Below are 20,807 nucleotides of genomic sequence, written 5' to 3' on the forward strand. Positions count from 1 at the left end.
TGGTCCAGGAGAGCCCAGAAGCCCTTACCTGCCATCCCCACACTGCTGCATGAGCCCGTGGGTCAGCACCACCCTTCCCTTCTCCAGGAGTGCAGAGGCACAGACACCTGTGTGCTTCTTCCTTTGTCACCAATACCTTGGTTTCCCCACCCATGCTATTATCCCAAAACTGTCTTACAGCTCCCAGACTGACAGATCAAAGTGAAAACCCATAAAAAGGGTGAAGCTTGTGACTGAATATTTCAAAACAGTGTTTTCACACTTCCTTTTTCCCAGGTTACCTTTGGCAGACTCCAGCCATCTGGTGTCTGCTTTTGGATAAGGACTGTGCTCCAAAATCCAATGGCCTCAAAGGAGAGAACAGAATAGAATGGAATCATTAGGGCTGGAAAAGACCTCTGAGAACATCAAGTCCAACCTGTGATTGATCCTCACCTTGTCACCCAGCTCAGAGCACTGAGTGCCACATCCAGTCCTTATGGAGAAGGAAGTGGTGGGCACTTGGAGCAGCCATAGGAGAGATGCCAGTGCTGATTTGGGGGGGCTTTCAAAAAATGCCAACTTCCCAGTGGCAGAACCACAGAAGCTGGAAGGACCCATGGGAGACAACAGGCTCATCTCCCCTTCCCCAGCTGCCACTTCAGGCTTTCTGCACATGTATTATGTCAGCTCCACTGCTGACAGAGAGGGTAGTGTTAGAAAAAACCAGTTTTATTTAAATAACTGAAACCCTGGAGCCCAGCTGCAGCAGTGTCCGTGACAGGTATTTTCACAGTCTGTGATCACATGGATGTATCTCACTGTGCTGTGGTTGTTCTCACAACCCCCTTGCCTGGGCTGTCCTGGGAGGAAAGGCCCTCCTGCTGCTGGGTGGGATGGGAGGCTGGCAGAGCCTGGCAGAGCAGGGTGGGAGAGGAGGAAGGCAAGGACAGGCAGCTGGAGGGGAACTAAAGGTGAAATCAGTTGTGGAGATTTCAGTGGGGTGAGACAAAGGAAGGAATACACCTGTCTAGGCATGGGTCATACAGTGACCCTGCTGGGGCTGGGGAGCCCAAATCTCTGACTGTTCTCTCCCCTGCCACAGCCACAGAGCTGCTACAGCCCTGGAGCAGCATCCCCCAGGCCGAGGCCGTGCCCGCGGGCCGACAGCTGCCGCAGCAGCCCCGCGCCCGCCTCGCTGTGCACCTGCACCTTCTGGGACAGGATCATCTCAAACAGGGTGCTCATCTCCGACAGGAACGTGCTGGCCAGCCTCGTCCCACTGCCACCAGGGTCAGCCCCAGCACCTTTGCCAAAGGTCTCAAAGGTCCTCGGTGTCTCCTGCCTTGCAGCCTCCTCATCCTCGGGGGAGCGTGGCGAGTCGGGGCAGAAGACGTTGTCCTTGTAGCTGCCGGTGAGGGGCAGGGACAGCCGGGCCACCCACTCTGGGTCTGCAGCTGTCAGCCTCTTGAGGGCCAGCTCTGGGGAGGGACAGCACAGCAGAGAAAAGGGGGGAAATAGATTGATAAAAATATTGATAAATGAAAATCTCTAAAATCAGCTGAGAGACGTGATGGTAAACAGATCACCGGTGACACCATGCAAACCAGCAACTAAAAAAAGCCACAATAGAACTGGTTTGAAACTATTGGGGGTTTTGTTTTGTTTTTAATATAATATATAATAGCCATTTTAATATAATAGCCATTAGAATCACTGTGCATTCTCATTTGTTGCAGTCTCAATCGGCACTTCACTAAATTGTTAGCAAAGCCTGAGAGAGGGAGGGTTCAGGACTGGCTGAAGGGGAGCAGACAATGAAAAGCTTTCCAGAGGGAAGTGTTGGACACAAAGATAGTGGACTTCCCTTCAGGGTCACTCCAGGGTGGGAATTTGCTGCTAAGGAGGCAGATTGAGACCAAAAAGAAATGGGTTACTGTGAAAACAATAACACCAGAATGAAATTCTGGATTATAAAATGCACAGCTGGATGGTTGGAGACTGGGACTGAACAATTGAGCTCTAAAGTAGTTGTTCCTCGATTGGAAACAGCTGAGGAGCAGGGGGAGCCTGGGCTGGAGGCTGGGGCAGGCTCGTTAGTGCAGCAGTGATTTGATTGTGGCCCACAATGGGCAACTGGAATCACACAGAGGACTCAGGGTATTCCCTGCTGGCAGGGAGGCACAGCCAGGGTGGATTGTTACTGGGTCTGATTAGAGGAATTACACACAAATCTGATTATCCATCTGTGGGAGAGGGAGCTGAAACCACACCAGCAGGGAAAACTGTGGAGATGAACCCAGGAGTGATCCAGGCTGACACAATGGAGACCCCAAGAGCTGGGGGTTGCTGCTCCTAAGGAAGCAAGTGCTCTCCAGGGATCTGACTGCAACCTGTCATTAGTCTGAGGAGATATGCGCCAGCAGAGGAAATCTTTATGCTTAAAATAGTGCTGGCAAGAGAAGAAGTGATTATAGATGTCCATGAATAAACATCTTCTGGAAAATAAAGGAAGGACCCCATAGCAAGGAGAGCCTGGAATAGCTTCCTCGTCAGACAGCAGGAAGGGGAACAGGGATTCTTGTTTTTTGAGGTCTCTGGTAAACAAGAGTCCGTGCTGTGGTGCACAGAGGCTGCATTCCAGCCCCTCACTGTTCCTTCCCAAAGCACATCCCAGAACCTCAGGGGAGTTCAGAGCAACCAGACAGTTTAGGAAAGGTGTTGGGAGCAGCAAAACCTCACTGGTAACAAAACCCAGCAGTCCCAGGGTGCCAAGGCTGGTGTCACTGTAGTAATAATAATTGTGTGGCTCTGACTAAAATGTGGCATCTGAAAGGAGGGTCCCCATTCCAATGCTCTTATCCTGCTAATTCCAGAGGGTGGTCAATACCCTGCCACAGTTGGGACCCAGGATCTGCAGTCAGTGACTGAGACAAGGCTCCTCCCTCAGTCAGTCAAGCCATTGCTCCTTTTTCTCTGGAAAACAACTGCCCTGGCATGGGCTGGGGGAGAGAGCTGGGACTCCAGCCTGGTAAGCAGAAAAGGGCAGGTACATCCCTTAGATTTTTGTTTCAGCTGGAGTCCCAAAATTCTTTTGTGTTGCTTCACATCCAGGGTTTCTTTCTGCAATCTTAGTATTTGAGTTGCAGTGACTGTTCCTTGAGACACCACCCAAGTGTGCTGCAGCTTTTGCTGTAAAATATGCAGTTTTCTCCTCCCCAGTCTGCAAGAAGCCACCTCATTCCCTGAATATTTGGCTGCCTCAGCTCTGGAGCAGGGCACAACTGGTCTGCTCTCTGCAGGGAGAGCTGGGCTGACGGTCCCATGGCCATGAAAACCTCATCATTAGGTATGTTTAATTTGACCAATAACTCTTTACTGCCTTGTTTTAATGGTGTTTGGGGAGCAGGGGTTGTTTTTATCATCCATAAAGTTCTATCTCTCATCTGCTGCTGGGAGTGCTGTGCTGGGCTGCTGGGGGATCAGAGCTAACAGACGGCGCTGCGAGTTCATCCCACAACATCAACAATCCCAGAGCTGCCCGGGATTGCAGTCCCCCCGCTGGGAACAGCACAAAGGCCCAGCCAGCCTCAGCCAGCTGTTAGGATGCTCCTGAGCACCAGCAGTGCTTCCTTCCTCCCTCTCAGGATGCAAGTCCATGGCTCTGTTTGTGTCTGGGAGAGGAGGAAGGAGCCCGGCGGCTGCACTCGTCTGTGCAGGCAGCTCTGGGCTCCTGGGGCAGCTCTGGGCTCCTGGGGCAGCTCTGGGCTTCTGGGGCAGGTTTGTAGCTCTGGGCTCGTGGGGAAGGTCTGAGCTCCTGGGGAAGGGTTGCATCTCTAAGCTCCTGAGGAAAGTTTGCAGCTCTGGGCTCCTGGGGAAGGGTTGCAGCTCTGGGCTGCTGGGGCAGCTCTGGGCTCCTGGGGAAGGTTTGCAGCTCTGGGCTCCTGGGGAAGGTTTGCAGATCTGGGCTCCTGGGGAAGGGTTGCAGCTCTGGGCTCCTGGGAAAGGTGTGGCAGTTCTGGGCTCCTGAGGAAGGTTTGCAGCTCTGGAACAGATCAGCCTCTAGGCATGGCCAGCAGGAATCCACACAGTCTCAGCATTCCCTGCTGGCATGGAGCTGCCCAGGGAATTAATTGGTGGAATCATCATCCCAGCAATGGGGATGTGGCAGTGGGGACATGGGTCACTGGTGGACATGGCAGTGCTGGGGAACAATGGTGTGGGAGGGCTTTTCCAGCCCTAATGAATCCCATGGAATCATATGGAATCCCAGGACTTTGGCCAAAAGGATGACTGTCCAGTCAGATCCAAGGATCATGGGAGATGGCACTTCATGGATCAGCCTCATCATAGCTCTGATTTTCTATCCTTGTGTGGGCAGGACTGGATCCAGAGCTGCTGGGCAGCTCCCCCAGTCCCTTTTCTGGGATCAGGGCATGTCAGGGCACCTGGGATGGAGCTGAGCTCCTCTTGGCTCCCTGCTCTTGGCTCCCTGCTCTTGGCTCCCTGCTCTTGGTTCCCCAGAACCCAAGGAAGCTTTTAGGTCTTAGCCTTTCCTTTGTTTGCTCCTTACTGGAATAAAAGAGCAGGGAGGCAAAGGGGGAGAAGCAGCAGGTTCCACCTTCAGCACCAAAAATGCCCAGCTCTGGAATTCAAACCACCCAGCAGCAAAGCTCAATGAGTTTCTCTTCTGTAGAGGAGCACAGAGGCTCCACAATGAAATTTCTGCTACAGGACATGAGTCAGCCCAACTCTTTCAAATTGAAATGCCAAGAGAGGAGATTTTTAGAACAAATCAATAAAAGGAACATGTAGAAAATGTCAGGCCCAGATGGTATTCACCCCGGAGTGCCAGAGGAACTCAGTTATGAAATTGCCTGGTTTATTAGCTGCTGTTCATTAACTACTGCTTCAAATGAATGCAGGATCAGAGGGAGGGGAGGTGGAAATGGTGACAGGAGTTTTTAAGTATGTGAAGGTGAACCCAGCCCAGGCAGATTCAGAGAAATCCTTCTGTGCAAGGCTCAGTAGAGAGAGCCATGGAGCTGCTGCTCCCAGAGGAACCACCTGATGTTGTCACATGAGGAATTGTGTTCTGAAATTTGGAAGGGCTGCATGGAGAGTCCTGGATGGCTCTGGACAAGGGTCTGGAATGCCAGGACAAGGGAATGGCTTCCCAGAGCCAGAGGGCAGGGCTGGATGGGATATTGGGAGGGAATTGTTCCCTGTGAGGGTGGGCAGGCCCTGGCACAGGGTGCCCAGAGCAGCTGTGGCTGCCCCTGCATCCCTGGCAGTGCCCAAGGCCAGGCTGGACACTGGGGCTGGAGCAGCCTGGGACAGTGGAAGGTGTCCCTGACATGGCAAGGTGTGGCACTGGATGGACTTTAAGGTCCCTTCCCACCCAAACTGCTCCAGAATTCAATTCTGTGAAGGCAGAGGTCACCTGAGCTGATGGAACAGCAGCAGCCAGGCTTGCAGGGGACCTGAGCTGTGCCTGAATTTACAGCCAGGTTCTGTAGGGACTAATATGTGTTAAAAGCTGGGAAGTGAGGGTAGGAATAATTAATCTTCCTCACCAAGGGAGGTCATTAGCAGAGTCCCAGAGTATCTGCTCAACACAGTGATAAATGATATGGCAAGGGGACGATGATGGTGTTGACTCCACTAAAACACCCAAAAGCAGAGGGTTGCTGAAGGACCTGACAATGCTGACTGCCATGAGCAAAATGTGGCTGGTGAATTTCTGTGTCACCAACTGTCAGATAATTGTCACAGGGAACAACAACCTGTCATGTGTTGATGGCTCTCCCTCCACGCAGAGGAGGGATTTGGGAGCCACAACAAACAGGGCTCAGCACGGAGCTTGGGCAGGACAGGAATTAGGAACACACCAGAAAACCTCCTTGTACCCCCAGTGGATCCTAAACACTGCACAACAATTCTGGTCACACATCTCAAAAAAGATAAAATTAGCAGCAGGTTGGTCACAAGAGATGAAGAGGAAAGAGGACCCAGTGGGGCTCTGAGGGTAGATAACATCTTGAGGGGTTTGACAAGGACAAGTGTCCACCTTTCTCACTCAGCACAGACCAGGAGACCATGAAGGGAGGGGCTCAGGCCAGCATGGGAATGTGCAATATGCAACTGGCCCTCACCCCTCAGCAATGACAGAGGCCAAGCTCACACATCACTAAACCCTAAACCTCAGCAGACACATCCATGGGAGGGAAGAGCAGCCATAAACACATGGAAAGATCCAATGTGAAGTTCAGCAAGTCCCTTGGCCTGCTACCAAAAGCCTGGCATGGCCCAGACGTGCTGCCCCAAGCACTGCCCCTGCCAGAGCCTCTCTGGGAGGTGCAACGTGCCCTGGCTGCTGCAGGATGGGGTTAGTGTGGGTTACCTGAGGATATCCCACTGCTGCAGCCCCCAGCCCCAGCCTGTCCCAGCAGCGAGGTCACCTCACCTGCCTGTGGCTCCAGGAGGGTCTCCAGCTCCTCTCCCACGAGCTGCTGCACGGAGAGCTCGAAGGCGCTGTCGCAGTCGCGGTCGCCGGCCTCACTCTCGCCGTGCCCGCTGTCCTTGGTGCTCAGGCAGTCCGTGTCCAGCCCTGTGTCCAGCCCTGTGTCCAGCCCCGTGTCCAGCCCTGCAGCCCTGCCAGGGGTCACACACCCAGGTCACTTCAGCCCCAGTGAGCCTTTGGAAGGGTCTCTATCTCCCCAAAATGCCCCAGAGAGAGGCTCTGGGCACCCTCCCCATGCACCACCCACAGAACCAAAGGCACTTTGACTGCCCATCAGTTAATGAGGTTTGGGGGTTGCTCCACATTTCTTGCCATGTAATATCATTCCCTCCATGAGAGGGGAATACCTTTCTGGAGTAATACTGAAATACCATCAACTTTAAGAACTTAATATCAGTTACATTAGCTGACAAAAGCAAAATTTTTCAGAGAAGTTATTCCCTACCACATGAAATAATATATGGTAAAAAATTAGTAAGCACACAAGGCATGTGTTTTTTAATAAATGCTACCTATTAAAAACTAATATTATCTGAAGCTATTAACCAGCCCTGTGTCCAGCCCTGCAGCCCTGCCAGGGGTCACACACCCAGGTCACTTCAGCCCCAGTGAGCCTTTGGAAGGGTCTCTATCTCCCCAAAATGCCCCAGAGAGGGGCTCTGGGCACCCTCCCCGTGCACCACCCACAGAACCAAAGGCATTTTGAGTGCCCGTCAGTTAATGAGGTTTGGGGAGTTGCTCCACATTTTTCGCCTGAAAGGGCTTTTAACCTTCTGCAGCAAGATCAGAGAACACAGAAGGGTTTGAAGGGACCTTCAAGCCCATCTCATTCCACCCCTGCCACGGGTAGGGTCACCCTCCATAATCCCAGCTTGCTCCAAGCCCCATCCAACCTGGTCTGGAACGTTTTCAGGCATCTAGGGGCATATCCTGAGCAATCAGGGACTTGCTGGCTCCTCCCCATTAATTCAGAGGAGCTTTCCCCTGCAGGACCAAGTGAGGAACACCCCAGATACCCTGGAGCTGCTCTCCCCCCCTCTCCATCCTCTGCAGCTGCAGGTGAGAAAGGTGGAGAAAGCTGTGTCTGCCCATGGCCTGGCCAGGTGGGGACAGGGGAACATGGCAAGGCAATGATGAAGACTCAGCATCCTCAGGAGTGTGCACCTAGAGCACACAGCATAATTTAATGGGAACACCATGAATTTTGGGGATATCTTTAGCACACAGCTGGAATATCTCAGTGCCTCCAGCCCTGCTGCAGTTCCTCACTCATCTGCCCCCTGGCACAGGGTCAGGTGTCCCAAACTCATGTTGACAGGCACTAAGAAAGCATCCCAGAGCTATGAGAACACTCATTCTTGTGCTGCTGCCTCCAGAGCTGGACCCCTCTGTGCTCCTGAGCACCCAGAACCATCAGAGTTCTTGGCAAGGGATGGCTCATGGCCATGGAAGAGCTCAGGTGAGTATGGAGGGACCTGCCAAAGGTACCCCAGGAAGGAGGCAAAGAGCAGCTGGATAGCACTGAGGAGCACAACCTGCCCCTGAAGGGAGAAGCTCCAAACTCAGGAGATGAGGCTTTTCCTTGTGTGTCTCTGCCCTCAGAGGTTTTAGCCTGGTGGGGCTGGGGCAGGGGAAGGGGGCGTGGGGAAGGGAAGTGCTGGGAGCCAGCCTTACCTGCTGCCGTTCTTGGCCGTGTACTTGTTTCCCCTGTAGTTTGTTTTGGGCTGGAACTGGCCCTGGTGCAGCAGCGAGAGCAGCTGGGAGATTTGCTGCAAGGCAGGAAAAGCCTGTTGAGCCCCGGGCCGGCCACTCAAGCTGCTTCCTGCCAGGACGTCCCTCCGAGCCCCCCGGCCTTTTTATAGCGTTTCCTCCTCCCGCAGATGGCTCAGCATCCCCACACCGGGGGAAAAACAACCGCTGGGCAGCCCACCTGGGCCCGAGCTTCCCCTGCAGCCCTCCTGCTGCTCCTGTCCTTGGGATTGTCCCCTTGTCACACCCTGTGACAGCCCCGCTCCCGCCTGCCCTCTGGGGTGACCCTGCTGGGGTGACCCTGCTGGGTGGGGGGATGTTCATCCTACCCAGGCCTGGGGAAGAGACCAAGCAAAGACCCTCAGGCTGCACATTCCCACCGCGCCAGGGTGGGCACGGCCCGGGCAAGGAAGGGCTGGGGACGCCCACATGCCCGGAGCGGCTCCTACCTGCACTGGGGGCGACTCCATGGCGAACTCCCCGGTCGGGCTCTGCTCCGCCAGGGCCACCAGCGACAGCCGGACCAGGCTCCTGAGGATCTGCTGGTGCGGCTGGGGCTGCCCGGCTCCCCCCGCACCCACGGGCGGCTCGGCCGGCACTCGGGGCTCTCCCATGGGTGGCTTCACCAAGCTCTTGCCGTGCGGCGGTGCCTCCGCGGGGCCCGCAGCCTCCCTCACGGCGTGCTTGGCTCTGTGGGGCGGGCAGGGCCGGCGCTGCAGGACGGGCAGCTCCAAAGTGCCCTGCTGCTCCTCCGAGCCCTTTTGTGTCCTCTGATTCCTCAGGGTCCTGTAGAGAGTGGGCGTGAGGTGCAGGGGAGCCTGCGGGGACCCCCCGGCCGCAGGGGTGGCCGTGTCGGGCCGCTCCTCCTGGCAGGCCCGGGGGGGCTCGGGCTCCCGGGGGCGGCCCCGGAGCAGCGGCACCAGGTGGATGTCGGCCTTCTGGATCTGCCTGTGCGGCTTCTTGAGCTGCTGCTGCCTGCGGGCGTCCTCCGCCTCCCGGCAGTTGTAGGCCATGCCGTCCTTCTTGTCCTTCTTGCGCAGAGACAGGGTGAGCGCCAGCAGCAGCACGCAGCCGCCCAGCAGAGCGGCCAGGCAGATGAGCAGCAGCACGGACAGGCTGGGCCAGCCGGGATCCCGCGCTGACATCTTGGAGAAGGCGCCGTGCCGCCGGAACAGCAAGCGGAGCCGGGCCTGGGTGTGCAGGGGGGTGTCCCCCTGGTCACTCACCCGCACCAGCAGCTCCCGCTGGCTGCCGGCCAGGCTGCTGGCATTGCTGGCGTTGAGGGACACCTGCCCCAGGAAAGGGTCCAGGATGAAGAGCCCGGCATCATCCCCACCCACCAGATCATACCGGAGAGCCCCGTTGGTGCCGGAGTCCACATCCCGGGCCACGATGGTGAAGAGGAAGGGGTTGGCAGGGCACGACATGAGTGTGGAATTGGTCACTGCCGCAGCCCCCTGGGTGCTCCCATTCCCAGGGACCACCCAGCAGCAGCCGGTGTCCACATTGACCAGGACAGAGAGCGTGGCCACCCCTCCCACCAGCGCTGGCGTGGTGATGATGGGTGCGTTGTCGTTCCGGTCGAGCACAGCCAGCCTGATGGAGATGTTGGATGCCAGCTTGGGATGCCCTCCATCCTCTGCTGTCACCAGGAACTCTAGGCTCCTCACCTGCTCATAATCAAAAGCTTGGAGGGCAAAAATGTCTCCAGTGATGGGGTCAACTGAGACCAGCCCCAAAGCAGAGGGGTCCAGCATCCTGTAGGTGACTTTCCCATTGGAGCCCAGGTCAGGGTCGGTGGCACGGACAGTGAGCAGGAAGGCAGGTGCTTCACCATTCTCAGCAACAGCAGCCTCGTAAGTGGCCTTCTCAAAGGCTGGGGCATTGTCATTGACATCACTGATGCAGATGGTGAGGTGTTTCAGCACGGCCAGGGACAGGTCCCCCATGTCCCGCACCACCAGCGTCAGGTTGTACTCGGCGCGCCGCTCGCGGTCCAGCGAGGCGTTGGTCAGCAGCGCGAAGCTGTGGCTGTTGGTCCTCTTCAGCCTGAAGTGCTCGTAGCCCTGGCTGAGGGAGCAGAGCACTTGCCCGTTGCTTCCCGAGTCAGGGTCGCTGGCTGTCACCAGGGCCACAAAGCTGTCCTTGGGGAGGGCCTCGGACAGCACGGGCTCCCGCGCGGCCCAGGTGACATGGACATTGGGAGCGTTGTCGTTGACATCCAGGACCTTGACCAGGACCTTGCAGTGTGCCGGGATGGGGTTGGCGCCCAGGTCCCGTGCCTGCACATCCAGCTCGTAGGCGTGGGTCTCCTCATAGTCCAGAGGGAGCCTCAGGAGGATGCTGCCCGTGCGGGTGTCGATGCTGAAGGTGCTCAGCACCTCTGGGGGCGCGTGCCTGCTCAGGCTGTACTCGATCTCCCCGTTGGGACCCTGGTCGGGGTCAGTGGCCGTGACCGTCACGAGGAGGGTCCCGGGCTGGGCGTCCTCCCGAACCTCCACCGTCAGGGAGCTCTCTGCAAACACGGGGCTGTTGTCATTGGAGTCGAGGACAATGACTTTAATCAAAGCAGTACCTGATTTTGGTGGCTCCCCGTGATCAGTGGCCGTCAGCACGAGGTCAAAGGAGGAGTGCAGCTCCCGGTCCACCTCTTTAACCACGACAAGTTCCGCATGCCTTGTCCCATCGGAGCTGGAGACAACCTCCAGAGCAAAGTGCTCATTGGGGGAGAGGGCGTAGGAGCAGCGGGCGTTGGGGCCAGCGTCAGCATCCAGGGCTCGATCCAGCGGGATCCGTGTCCGCAGGGATGCGCTCTCCGAGATCTCCAGCTCCAGCTCGGGCGTGGGGAACCGCGGCGCGTTGTCATTGATGTCCATCACCTGAACCTCCACGTGGATCAGGGCCGGGTTCTGGGCGGCAAGCACGTCGAAGGACACCCAGCAGGGATCACTGTGGCGGCACAGCTGCTCCCTGTCCACCCGCCCGGCCGTGCTGAGCACCCCATCCCCGCTGCCCACGTGCAGCGGGAACCTGCCGGGGGTCTCCATCAGCTGGAAGGTCTCGGCTGCCTCACCGCTCTCGCCACCCTCAAAGTGCTCGGCCAGGCTCCCTATGACAGTTCCCGGGGGCACCTCCTCCAGCACCCGGTACTGCACCGTGAACGTGGCCACCTCCTGGGCATCGGCGCTCAGAAACAGGTACCACCACCAGAGCGCCGGCAGCCGCAGCGCCGAGCGGCTCAGCCCCAGCACGCTGCTGGCAGAGCCCCCGCGGCCCCGCCGCGCTGCCATGGGCTGTCCCGCCGGCCACCGCATCCCCGCAGAGTCCTCAGGGCCACCGCAGGGCCTCGCCATCCTCTCCCATCTCCGAGGGCCGTGGGCTCCAGCCAGAGCTTGGAAAGGAGGGGAAGTCACAAGCAGGGCTGGTGGCTGTTCCCCGCGCTGCCATCACCGGGGCTCCCCGGCCGGGACAGCCCGGAGCGGAGGGACCGTCCCCGGAGCAGCCACCGGCCGGCTGGCCGGGCTGGGGATGGAGCGGCAGACATCCTATGGAAACCCCACCTACAGGAAAAGGGAGGACCGGGCTGGTACAATGCCGAGGCGGGGTGGGGGCTCGTGGGGCAGCACGGGCCCGGCAGCGAGAGGGTGTGGAAGTGCCCTCCGAGCCCAGCCTCGGGGGACCATCACTGCTGTCACCTGCAGAGCACACTGCTCAGAAGGTGGGATTCCTGCAGGCCCTGACCCACCACAAGCCTCTTGTGCTTAGGAAGAGGTGATGGACTCCTGCTTCTTCATTGACTCAAAGCCTTGTTCTCCACACTTCTACATCTCAGACTTTGACATTTTCCCTAAATCCAAGTGCAATCCCTGCTCCTTGCTCTGCCTTTGGAGGGCGATGAGCCCAAGTCACTTTTCCCAGTACAGAGGTGCTGATGTCACCAGTTCCAGCTGGACACACCAAAATGAGCTGATGAATCAGCAGGAGCGTGGCCACACCAAACACAGCCGGGAGGGCACGAGGGAAGGAGGGAGGCGCTGGCAGACACAGCCTGTGTCCGTTCAGGCCTCTCCCCATCCCTGCATCCGACTGTCCTGGCTGCTCCCTCTCTTGGCACGTGCTCCATCCCAGCTTGGCTCAGCACTGATTTCCCTGGCGTCACTCCTGCACCATCAAATCCCTTCTCGGCCTTATTTCAGCACCTCACCCTGAGCCCCCACCTTCAGGCTGCCCAGCTGTTGCACCGGTATCACCATAGCTGGCCAGCTGTGCACACACAGCACGGCCTGAAGGTGTTCCGTGTGTTCCTCCTGAGTCTGCAGAGCCCTCGGACCCCAGGCTGTGTTTGCTTTGGTCTCGAGGTGACAGAAAGCATTCAGAACAGGGAAGGTCATCTGGAATTTCCCTTGGCTGTTATGGAGCATCCTCAAGGTGTGGTTGAAGCCCCACCAGCCACAGCATCTTTGTGTCTCCACACCTTCCAGGCAGCCTCCAGCAGCCTTTGGTGTCCTTGCCCACCTCGCCCTCTCCTCTTGCTTTTCCAGCCTTGATGGGCACCCCTGTCCCCCCCAGCCTATTCCCATCCCTCCCAGCTCCCCTCACCACTCTGGATTTCCCAGGTGAGGTTCTGCTGTCATCAGTTTCCTTTGCCATGGTGAATTTTGGTGCCCCAAAGAGCAGCAAAGCCAAAGCCACCGCAGTGCCACGAGCTGTGCCCTCAGTGCAGCGGGAGGAAGGGACGGTGCTGCGGGGGGTGGCCGGAGCCCGGTGCTATTCCTGGGCTCGGCCCCAGCTCCAGGTGACCTTTGCCAAGTCATTTCCCTGCTTTGTGCTCGCGCTTCCTCCTGCGCAGCCCGGGGCTCTCCCGGAGGGATGATCCCGCCTGCTCCCGCCCGCTCCCGCTGCCCGCGGAGCTCCGGCTGGAGAAGCGGATGTCTCACAGCCCGTGCCCGATTTTGGGAGGGGAGGTGGGAAGGCCACTTCCTTCTGCTGGGGCTGTTATCCCTCCACCTCGCGGGTTTTTAATGCTTTTCCTTTTCAGGGATGGAGCAGAACAGAAGAACCACACTGGAGCATCACAAGGGAAAGGAAATAAATATGACATCCCAGGATTGTGACAGTTCCCCGTCCTTGCCCCATCACCTCCCAATACCTCTGCAGAACCAGCCATTCTCCCCCAGTGCCTGTGTTTAACTCATCACTGACACCACAGGAGGTGAATTCTCCCCAACTCCAGCACCGACCTGCCAGACCCCACTTGCTGCCATCCCCACCCCTCAGCTGGGAGGATTCCAAACATCCAAACCACTCATTTTTCTCCCCAGGTGGGCTTTTGAGTACCAGTTTGTTCAGGGAAAGGCTGGGAGGAGAAGTCACTGTCACCAGGCTGTGAGCCCCCTGAGCACTGTCCCCAGCCTGGCTGTACAGATCCCAGCACTGGTGACAGGTCTGGCCTGCCCAGGAGGAGCTGGAGAAGCTCCTGCATGAATTATTGATGATTCTTCAGGAATAAACCCCTACAGACCAGGCCTGTGACCCTCAGCCAGCAGAACATTCCCAGCTGGCAGGAGGATGCTGCAAAAGCATGGCTGAGCTGCAAATCAGTGCCGTGGAGGGAGATGGACAGAAAGCTGCAAGAAAATAGGAAAGAAAAACGGGGTCGAGCTGAGACTTGCCAGAAGCACAGGCAGGGAAATGAGATCTGGTGCTAAAAACAAAACGTGTCTCCTCCTGTTTCCTGTTCACACCCCAGCAGGCTCCCAACGTGCTTCAGGACCTCCGTGGCCACTGTGGTGGCTACAAACACAAAAATCCCCCTCCAAGGTTTAGACTGCACCTGAACCCTTTCATTTAAAGCTCAGGAAGAATTGAATTCTTACAGCACTTCATGCATTCACTGTGTGCAATCACTGTGTGCTTCCTTCAGCTCCTGCCCGACGCTGTCCGTGCCCAGAGCAGCTGGAAATGCCATTTTCAGGAGTGCCAACCTGGCTCTCTGCAGCTCAGTTGCTCCCCAGGTTCCAGAGCAGGGCACGGGCACACCCTGAGCTCCCAGGGGTGCAGAGCTGTGCTGGAGGCACCACTCTCCCTGTCCATCACCTGGCAGAGAGCAGCACCACCAGGTCATTTCAAGCTCCACTGCACAGCTGGAGATGTTCAAACTTTGTCATTTTGGGCTGACACGGTGCTAGCCTGGGACCAGGAGCTGTGCCATAACACAGCAGGGAGCAGAGGGCAGCTCAAAATGAGAGTGAAGAGGCTTCTTCACATCTAATAATTTTCTCTGATGAAGACAGGCTGAGAGCTGGGGATGTTCACCTGGACAGAGGAGACTCCGGGCAGACTTTGAAGCCCCTTCCAGTGCCCAAGGCCTCCAGAGCTCCAGGAGGGCTTGGGCACCATTTCCAGGGATGCACAGGGTGGGATTGTTGGGGTGACTGTGCAGGGCCAGGAGCTGGGCTGGATGATCCTTGTGGGCCCCTTCCAACTGTGGATATTCCATGATTCTATGAATTTTCCGCCCTTTGCTCCTTTAGAAGTGTCCCTCCCTTTTCAGTGGGCCAGCAATCCCTCCCTGAGCATGAGGTGTGTGAGGAGCAGCTGCACAAGGAGCCCAGAACCTTCCCCATCCCCAGCTGCCTGCAGGGACCCGCGAGGCTCCCAGGGACCCTTTCTCAGGAGGAAGGACGTGATTCCCCCTCTGACACCAGGAACGGAGCTCTGCAGGAGGTGCAGGGACCTTCCCTCGGGGTGAACTGAGCTCATCTCCGTACAACCAGCAGGTGACACCGGCTGAAGGTGACACCAGCTGAAGGTGACCTCAGCTGAAGGTGACACCAGCTGAAGGTGACACCGGCTGAAGGTGACATCAGCTGATGGTGACACCAGCTGAAGGTGACACTGGCTAAAGGTGACCTCGGCTGAAGTGACCTCCCCGTGCCACCCGCTCCATCCTGGCCCGGGCTGCTCATCCTCCCCCTCCATCCCAACCACCCGGGTGTCCTTGCGGGCTCCTGCAGCGCTGCCCGCCCGGGGCTCCCGCTGCCTGCCGAGGCCGGGGCAGGCGGGGAAGGCGCAGCAGCCCCGGCGGTGCCTGCGCTGTGCAGTTGGATGGCTCCACCACGAGAGCCCACTGCTGCTCCGCGCTGGGCTCCGCCGCTGTCCCCGCCTGGCCCCGGCGCCGCCCGAGGGGCTGGGGGTGCTGAGCCCCCCGAACTCTCCCCACGGAGGGGCTGCGATCGCTCTTGCCTCGATGGTCCCGGGGCGCTCCGCCGCCCCCAGCCCTGCAGGGAGCCTTGGGCGATGCTGCAGCTGCCTCCCCTCCATCCTCAGCGGGAGCTCTGGATGTCTCCCTGTTTGGTACGGGTTTCAGGTGCTTCCCTCCGTTTCACAGAATTTTCGGGTGTTTCCCCCGGTTTTGCAGTTTCAGGGTGTTTCCCTCGCTTTCACAGGATTTTAGGGCGTTTCCCTGGGTTTTACACGATTTTAGGCAACACTGCAGCATCACAGCAGTCTCCCCCCAAACCCCGCTGTACCCCCAATAAACCCTCCTTTGGGGAGGTGATACAGGTGCCTCCCTTCCTGCAGGGCAACACCTTAATTAGGGGGGAAATAAAAGGGGGTGTGAGCGATCCCTGGTGAGGACAGAGTTAATTATGGATGTAGCAGCTCCTGAAAGCTTCCCCAGGCAAAAACCTGGTTTTGAGCAAAGCTGTTCCTGCCTGCCGGGCTCCAGGAGCTGCCCTGCTCAGAGGGGACGATAAGGAGAGTAATTGTTGCTCGGTGCTCATAAAAGAATTATTATTAAGGAGGGGAAGAAAGTTGTAAGTGAAGTAAATTGGGCCAGGCTGGGTGTTTGAATAGACAGGAATAATGTTATGGTAATGTCATGCACGGCTCTGCTGCTCCAGGACCCTGACGTGTTTTATAAAGCCCGGTGCTACAAAAAGCAATTCTGTGAGCAGAGAGAGGGAGAGCTGGCCAAAGAGAAACGAGAAGCTGTAAAAATGATGTTTTATTGTGTGGGAGAAAGCAATGAGTTGAGATCTAACCCTTGATGTCCTTCTGGAGGAGAAAGCTAGCAGCATATTGTCGCTCGCTTGTATGATTTAATTTGCTATTCTAAGTCTTACAGTAATTTCTTTCCTGTGCTCCAAAAGCTTGTATCTAAATTTCTGTTTGCAAATGAAACACATGGAAGAACTCCCCAAGGCTGGGGCCTCAGAGCTGGATCTTCCCAGAGTGCAGGGGGCTGCCGACAGGACGGGGGCAGGGGGCACCCAGCAGCACCACCTTCCACTGCCACTGTGATCTGATTTTAGTTTGACAACCCAAAACACCTGAGCACCAGCCCGGGGTGGGCTCCCTGTGCTGCACAGGGTAAGTGATGGATCCGGGCTGTGACATCAATCAGACCTTTACGAGTCCCCAGCGGCTGCAAATCAATAAGTGCCAGCAATAATTACCCATTTTGTCTTTCTCTTTATTAATATTTAGACGTTTTTAAATCTTTTCTCTCTAAACATGACGTTTCCCTGCTGTGGGTGTCCTTCAGAGGGAGCTGTCAGGAAAGCTCCTGTTCCTCTAATTACAGGCTTTGTGCTGGATGGAGCTGCTCCCTGAGCAGGAATGACAGAGCCACCAAAGATGGGGACGGCTCTGCAGCCTCAGCCTGGGCAGGTGACACTGGTGATGTCCCCAGGGGGAGGGTGCAGCCTCTCTGGGTGTCACAGTGCAGATCTTGTGACGGTCACAAGGGGTCATCTTGTGATGGTCTCCAGCTCTTGGTGGGGGTGACCACAACCCACAGATGTCATTTAAAGAGATCATGGAATGGTTTTGGTTGGAAAGGACCTTCAATCCCATCCAGTGCCACCCCCTGCCATGGCAGGGACACCTTCCACTGTCCCAGGCTGCTCCAAGCCCTGTCCAGCCTGGCCTTGGGCACTGCCAGGGCCTGTCCATGGTCACAGAGAGAATTTCTTAATTAGGAGAAGTCCCTGGAGGTGATTATCTCCTCAGGGGTGCTGTTAGGGATGTAGACATTGCAAACAAAGCCCTCTTTTGACATGGAAAGGGGAGCAGGACTCCACGATTTTCAATGGAAATGACAGCCCTTATCTCCTCTAACATGGGTGTGAGAGAGCTGATAATGCCCTATCAGCCCTGAAAAACAAATGGGAACAAATTTGAAACAGAAAACAACCCTCCCAAAAAGTAATATAAATTATGTTTTTTGTGGAGACAAAAAGTTTCCAGCAAGTCCAGCTTTAAAGCAAAAGAAGGGCTGGAAATAAGTGAAAGGAGGGATCCTGGAGCATCTGGCACGTCAGGAATACCTCCAGCTCCTGCAGGAACAGGTAAAGCCATCTCTTGTCCAGCTGTGCCCACAGGGATCTGTGCCAGGGATCTGAGGGCAGACCTGGCTTTTCCAGCGTGGGAGAGGTGAAGCTGTATCCTGACTTCTGGGCTGTCAGCAGAATAAAGCCTCGGGGGGATCTCAGAGGCTGCTCCCTCCTCAGGCACTGCAGGCACCGAGAGCCTGTCCCCACCACGGGAGGAGAAGCTGGGACTGCAGAGACCCCAGGGCTGGACAGGGACCGTGCTCTGACAGCCCCAGGAGCCTGCAGGGCTCCGGTTTCACCTCTCCTGATCCCTCCGTGCCACCTCAACAAGGGTCTCCCCAGGGTGACAGAGCCACCTCAGCATCACCCCACTGAGGGTGACAGTGCCAACCCCACCATTGGGACAGCACCAGGGATGGGGACAGAGAGGCGACCACAGTTAGGGTGACCACACTGAGGGTGACCACAGTGGGGTGACCACAGCGAGGGTGACCTCAGGTTTCCCCATCCTTTTGCACAGAGATGCTGCAGGCTCTGCCCAGAGTCCCACGTGGACTTCCCCTCTGGTGCCAGCACCTCCAGATGTTCAGCCAGCTGTGATGTGCCATTATCACCTCTTGCCTCTGCTGTGTCACTGCTCTTCTCTCACCCACGTCCACTGGGGGCAGGACACGTGTCCCCTGTCACTGGCTCCACCCAACATGCAATCAGGAGCTGCATCCTCTGCCCTCCTCTCCCCTGGCTGTTTGCCCGAGGGGCTGGGGGGGCTGGCAGGGGCAGAACCGTGTTCCAGCCCCCCAGCGTGGGAAAAGGGGCTGTGGCATGAGGCAGAGAGGGGCTGGAGCTCCTCTGTGCCATATAAACAGTGTAATGAGGACACCGTGAGTGTGGAAATATCTTTCACTGGAAAACAATTCCAGATGATGCAACTTCCAGCTACTGCCAGGGGACTGAGCACAGCCCCAGAGCTCCCCAGCTGGGGCAAGGACCCAGGCAGCTCTGCTGGCCACTCCCAGGCAGTGTGGGACAGGTAAAACCAGGGCAGGTAAAACCAGAAGAGATGCTAAAGCTGTCCCATGCAGGCTGAGCCAGCCTCAGAGCCCAGCTGGGACCCAGCTCCTGCCTGGGGACAGTGACACCCCTGAACTGGACTTCTAGGGGCTGGAGATGGGTCTTGAACCTCCTGGCTGACATTCCTGGGGCCAGACACGGGTCTGGGGAGGTGCAGCCTCTGTGAGTGGGCAGCAGTGAGTCCTGGGATACCCAAACATCCCACCCCAGCTTTTCCAGTGGGACAAGTCCCTCGAGCCCTGCCTGGGTGCCCGGGCCGTGTCACAGGTAGGTGATCTCGATGACATTGGGCTCAGCACTCCCAAGGGGAAGGTGGTGGCTGCAGGAGCAGTGGCAGGTCACTCCAGCCGAGCCCATCTTGCCGTGGGGATCCAGGCACCTCCATTGTGTGAGGAGCACGGTGTCCATGTGCTGGGCCATGGGCTCGTGGCGCAGCGTGACCTGCACCGTGCGCAGCTGGGGGCCGTAGTGCACCAGCAGCACGATGAACACGGCCAGCAGCACGAAGAGCACCACGATCACCGAGATCACCGGCAGCGCGTCCGATTTCTTGCTCACGCTCCTGACGATGGACACGGGGGTGAAGGCGGCCACGTCCTGGGGCTCGGGCTGTCTCAGCTGGCTGCCGGCCACCGAGGCGTTCATGGCTCAGCGGGGTGACCTGCCATGGGGACAGGGTGGTGACCACCGAGCCGAGCCTGTCCCTGGCCTCATGTCCTGCCCTCGAGCCCGCAGCTCCCGCACACGTGCAGCTGGCAGGGAATGGGACGATCCCGTGAGTGTCTCCTCCTTCCCTCGGGGTCGCAGCACGGGGGAAGCTTTGGTGGTGAAGTCTGGGGCTCGCAGGATGATGCAATCCCTGCATCCCCTATCCTGGGTGCCTTTGCACACCACACCCGGCTCTTGTGGGGAGCCCTCTGCCCTCCCCTTTCCGCCCCCAGCCCCACGGGGGTGCTGATCCAGGACCAAACCCCACGGGGACCTCCCAGGGGGACCCAACTCCTCGGTAAACACAAGATCCCGTGGAGCCAGCACGGGTGGGAGCAGGGGGCAGTGGGGAAGGAAGGAAGGAAGGAGAGCCCTGCCACCCCCTACCCTCAGGGGTACCTGGGCGTCCCTGCTGCCTGGGGACCATCATCTCCGCCGGCGGGGCGAGCAGTTGGAGCTGCGGGCTGGCTCTCGGGGAAGGTGCAGCCGGACTCACCTCGGAAGTTGCCACGTCACGGCCCGGCCCCGCCGCCGCCGGGGCTCCCGGGGCACGCGGGGAGCGCCCGCTCATCCCGGGGCAGCGCGGCTCCATCCCGCCGCTGCCACATCAGCGCTGCGACCCTCCCGTCCCCCGGCGGGACAAGCGCCCTTTGTCTGGGGAGAAGCACCCTCCCTGCCTCCCTCCCCCCTTCGGCTGCAGGAAACCTCCCTGCTGCCACCGGCGGGGCGTGAAAATTGAATGCGGTGAAGGAATGGGTGTAAAAAATCCCCTTGGGCATGTGAGCTGTTTGCACAGCCCGGCACACCCACGCTGTGCTCCGGGCTGGAAGGGCTCTGTCCCCAGGGATGGCACAGTCCCGGGGATGATGGGCCCTGCCGGGGTCCCACTGCTGCAGAATCTGCCCATTTGCCAGCAAGGCTGTGGGGTGAGTCCATGGGGAGCTCTGGATGCTTTGGGCCTCCACTTCAATGGTTGGACTCAATGATTTTAGAGGCTTTTCCAACCTAAAGGATTGTGTGAGCTGCTGGGCGTCACAGGCAGGAGCCAGAGCCAGGGCAGGGCTGGCACATCCCTCCCCTCACACAGGTACATCCCCTGGCCCAGGGGTGTTGTGTGCCACAGCCTCTGCCCCAGCAGTGACCTTGAGCACATCACAGAGCAGAAAATATGGATCCCTCGGAGTTTCAGCCATTACCAAATGCATCTTCCCATCCTTCCACCCCAAAACACCACTGCTCTTACCTGCAGCTCTCAGCAGACAGGCTGGGGTGAATATTTGGGCTCTGTCCTTCCTGCACGTGGGGAGGACACGGTGGGAAATGCCTTTTCCCATCCAGCCGAGCATCCAGAACAGATTCAACTGCGTGTGAGCTTCTGGGTATTTGCACTCATTTCAGGATTCAGTAAAACCTTAATCTACAGCATAATCTCTGAG

At 57.7% G+C, this 20,807-nt stretch overlaps 2 protein-coding genes across 2 annotated transcripts; both read right to left on the reverse strand.

Annotated features, from left to right (window-relative positions):
- Nucleotides 1–1,095: 1,095 nt before the first annotated feature.
- Nucleotides 1,096–11,604, reverse strand: PCDH12 (protocadherin 12). Its single transcript, XM_054287794.1, has 5 exons — nucleotides 8,701–11,604; nucleotides 8,177–8,271; nucleotides 7,053–7,073; nucleotides 6,446–6,633; nucleotides 1,096–1,460 (listed from the first exon to the last, which is right to left on the reverse strand). Exons 1-5 carry the CDS (start codon nucleotides 11,602–11,604, stop codon nucleotides 1,096–1,098), a joined length of 3,573 nt encoding a protein of 1,190 aa, XP_054143769.1.
- Nucleotides 11,605–18,923: 7,319 nt separating this feature from the next.
- SMIM33 (small integral membrane protein 33) lies at nucleotides 18,924–19,851 on the reverse strand. Its single transcript, XM_054287806.1, has 2 exons — nucleotides 19,771–19,851; nucleotides 18,924–19,324 (listed from the first exon to the last, which is right to left on the reverse strand). Exon 2 carries the CDS (start codon nucleotides 19,306–19,308, stop codon nucleotides 18,925–18,927), a length of 384 nt encoding a protein of 127 aa, XP_054143781.1. The 5' UTR covers nucleotides 19,309–19,324; nucleotides 19,771–19,851; the 3' UTR covers nucleotide 18,924.
- Between the last annotated feature and the right edge of the window lie 956 nt (nucleotides 19,852–20,807).

Source organism: Melozone crissalis, unplaced genomic scaffold (genome assembly GCF_028551555.1).
Source record: "Melozone crissalis strain CALT ecotype California unplaced genomic scaffold, PUWL_Pcris_2 ptg000061l_1, whole genome shotgun sequence".
In the NCBI taxonomy this organism is placed as follows: Eukaryota; Metazoa; Chordata; class Aves; order Passeriformes; family Passerellidae; genus Melozone; species Melozone crissalis.

What these genes read in the sequence shown, in the direction of transcription:
- PCDH12 (XM_054287794.1), bottom strand. Translation starts at nt 11,604, where the DNA reads ATGGCGAGGCCCTGCGGTGGCCCTGAGGACTCTGCGGGGATGCGGTGG. An exon ending in TGGAGTCGCCCCCAGTGCAG is followed by an intron (nt 8,272 to 8,700) that starts GTAGGAGCCGCT and finishes CCTGCCTTGCAG; the next exon opens with CAAATCTCCCAGCTGCTCTC. An exon ending in CCTCCTGGAGCCACAGGCAG is followed by an intron (nt 1,461 to 6,445) that starts GTGAGGTGACCT and finishes GTCCCTCCCCAG; the next exon opens with AGCTGGCCCTCAAGAGGCTG.
- SMIM33 (XM_054287806.1), bottom strand. Translation starts at nt 19,308, where the DNA reads ATGAACGCCTCGGTGGCCGGCAGCCAGCTGAGACAGCCCGAGCCCCAG.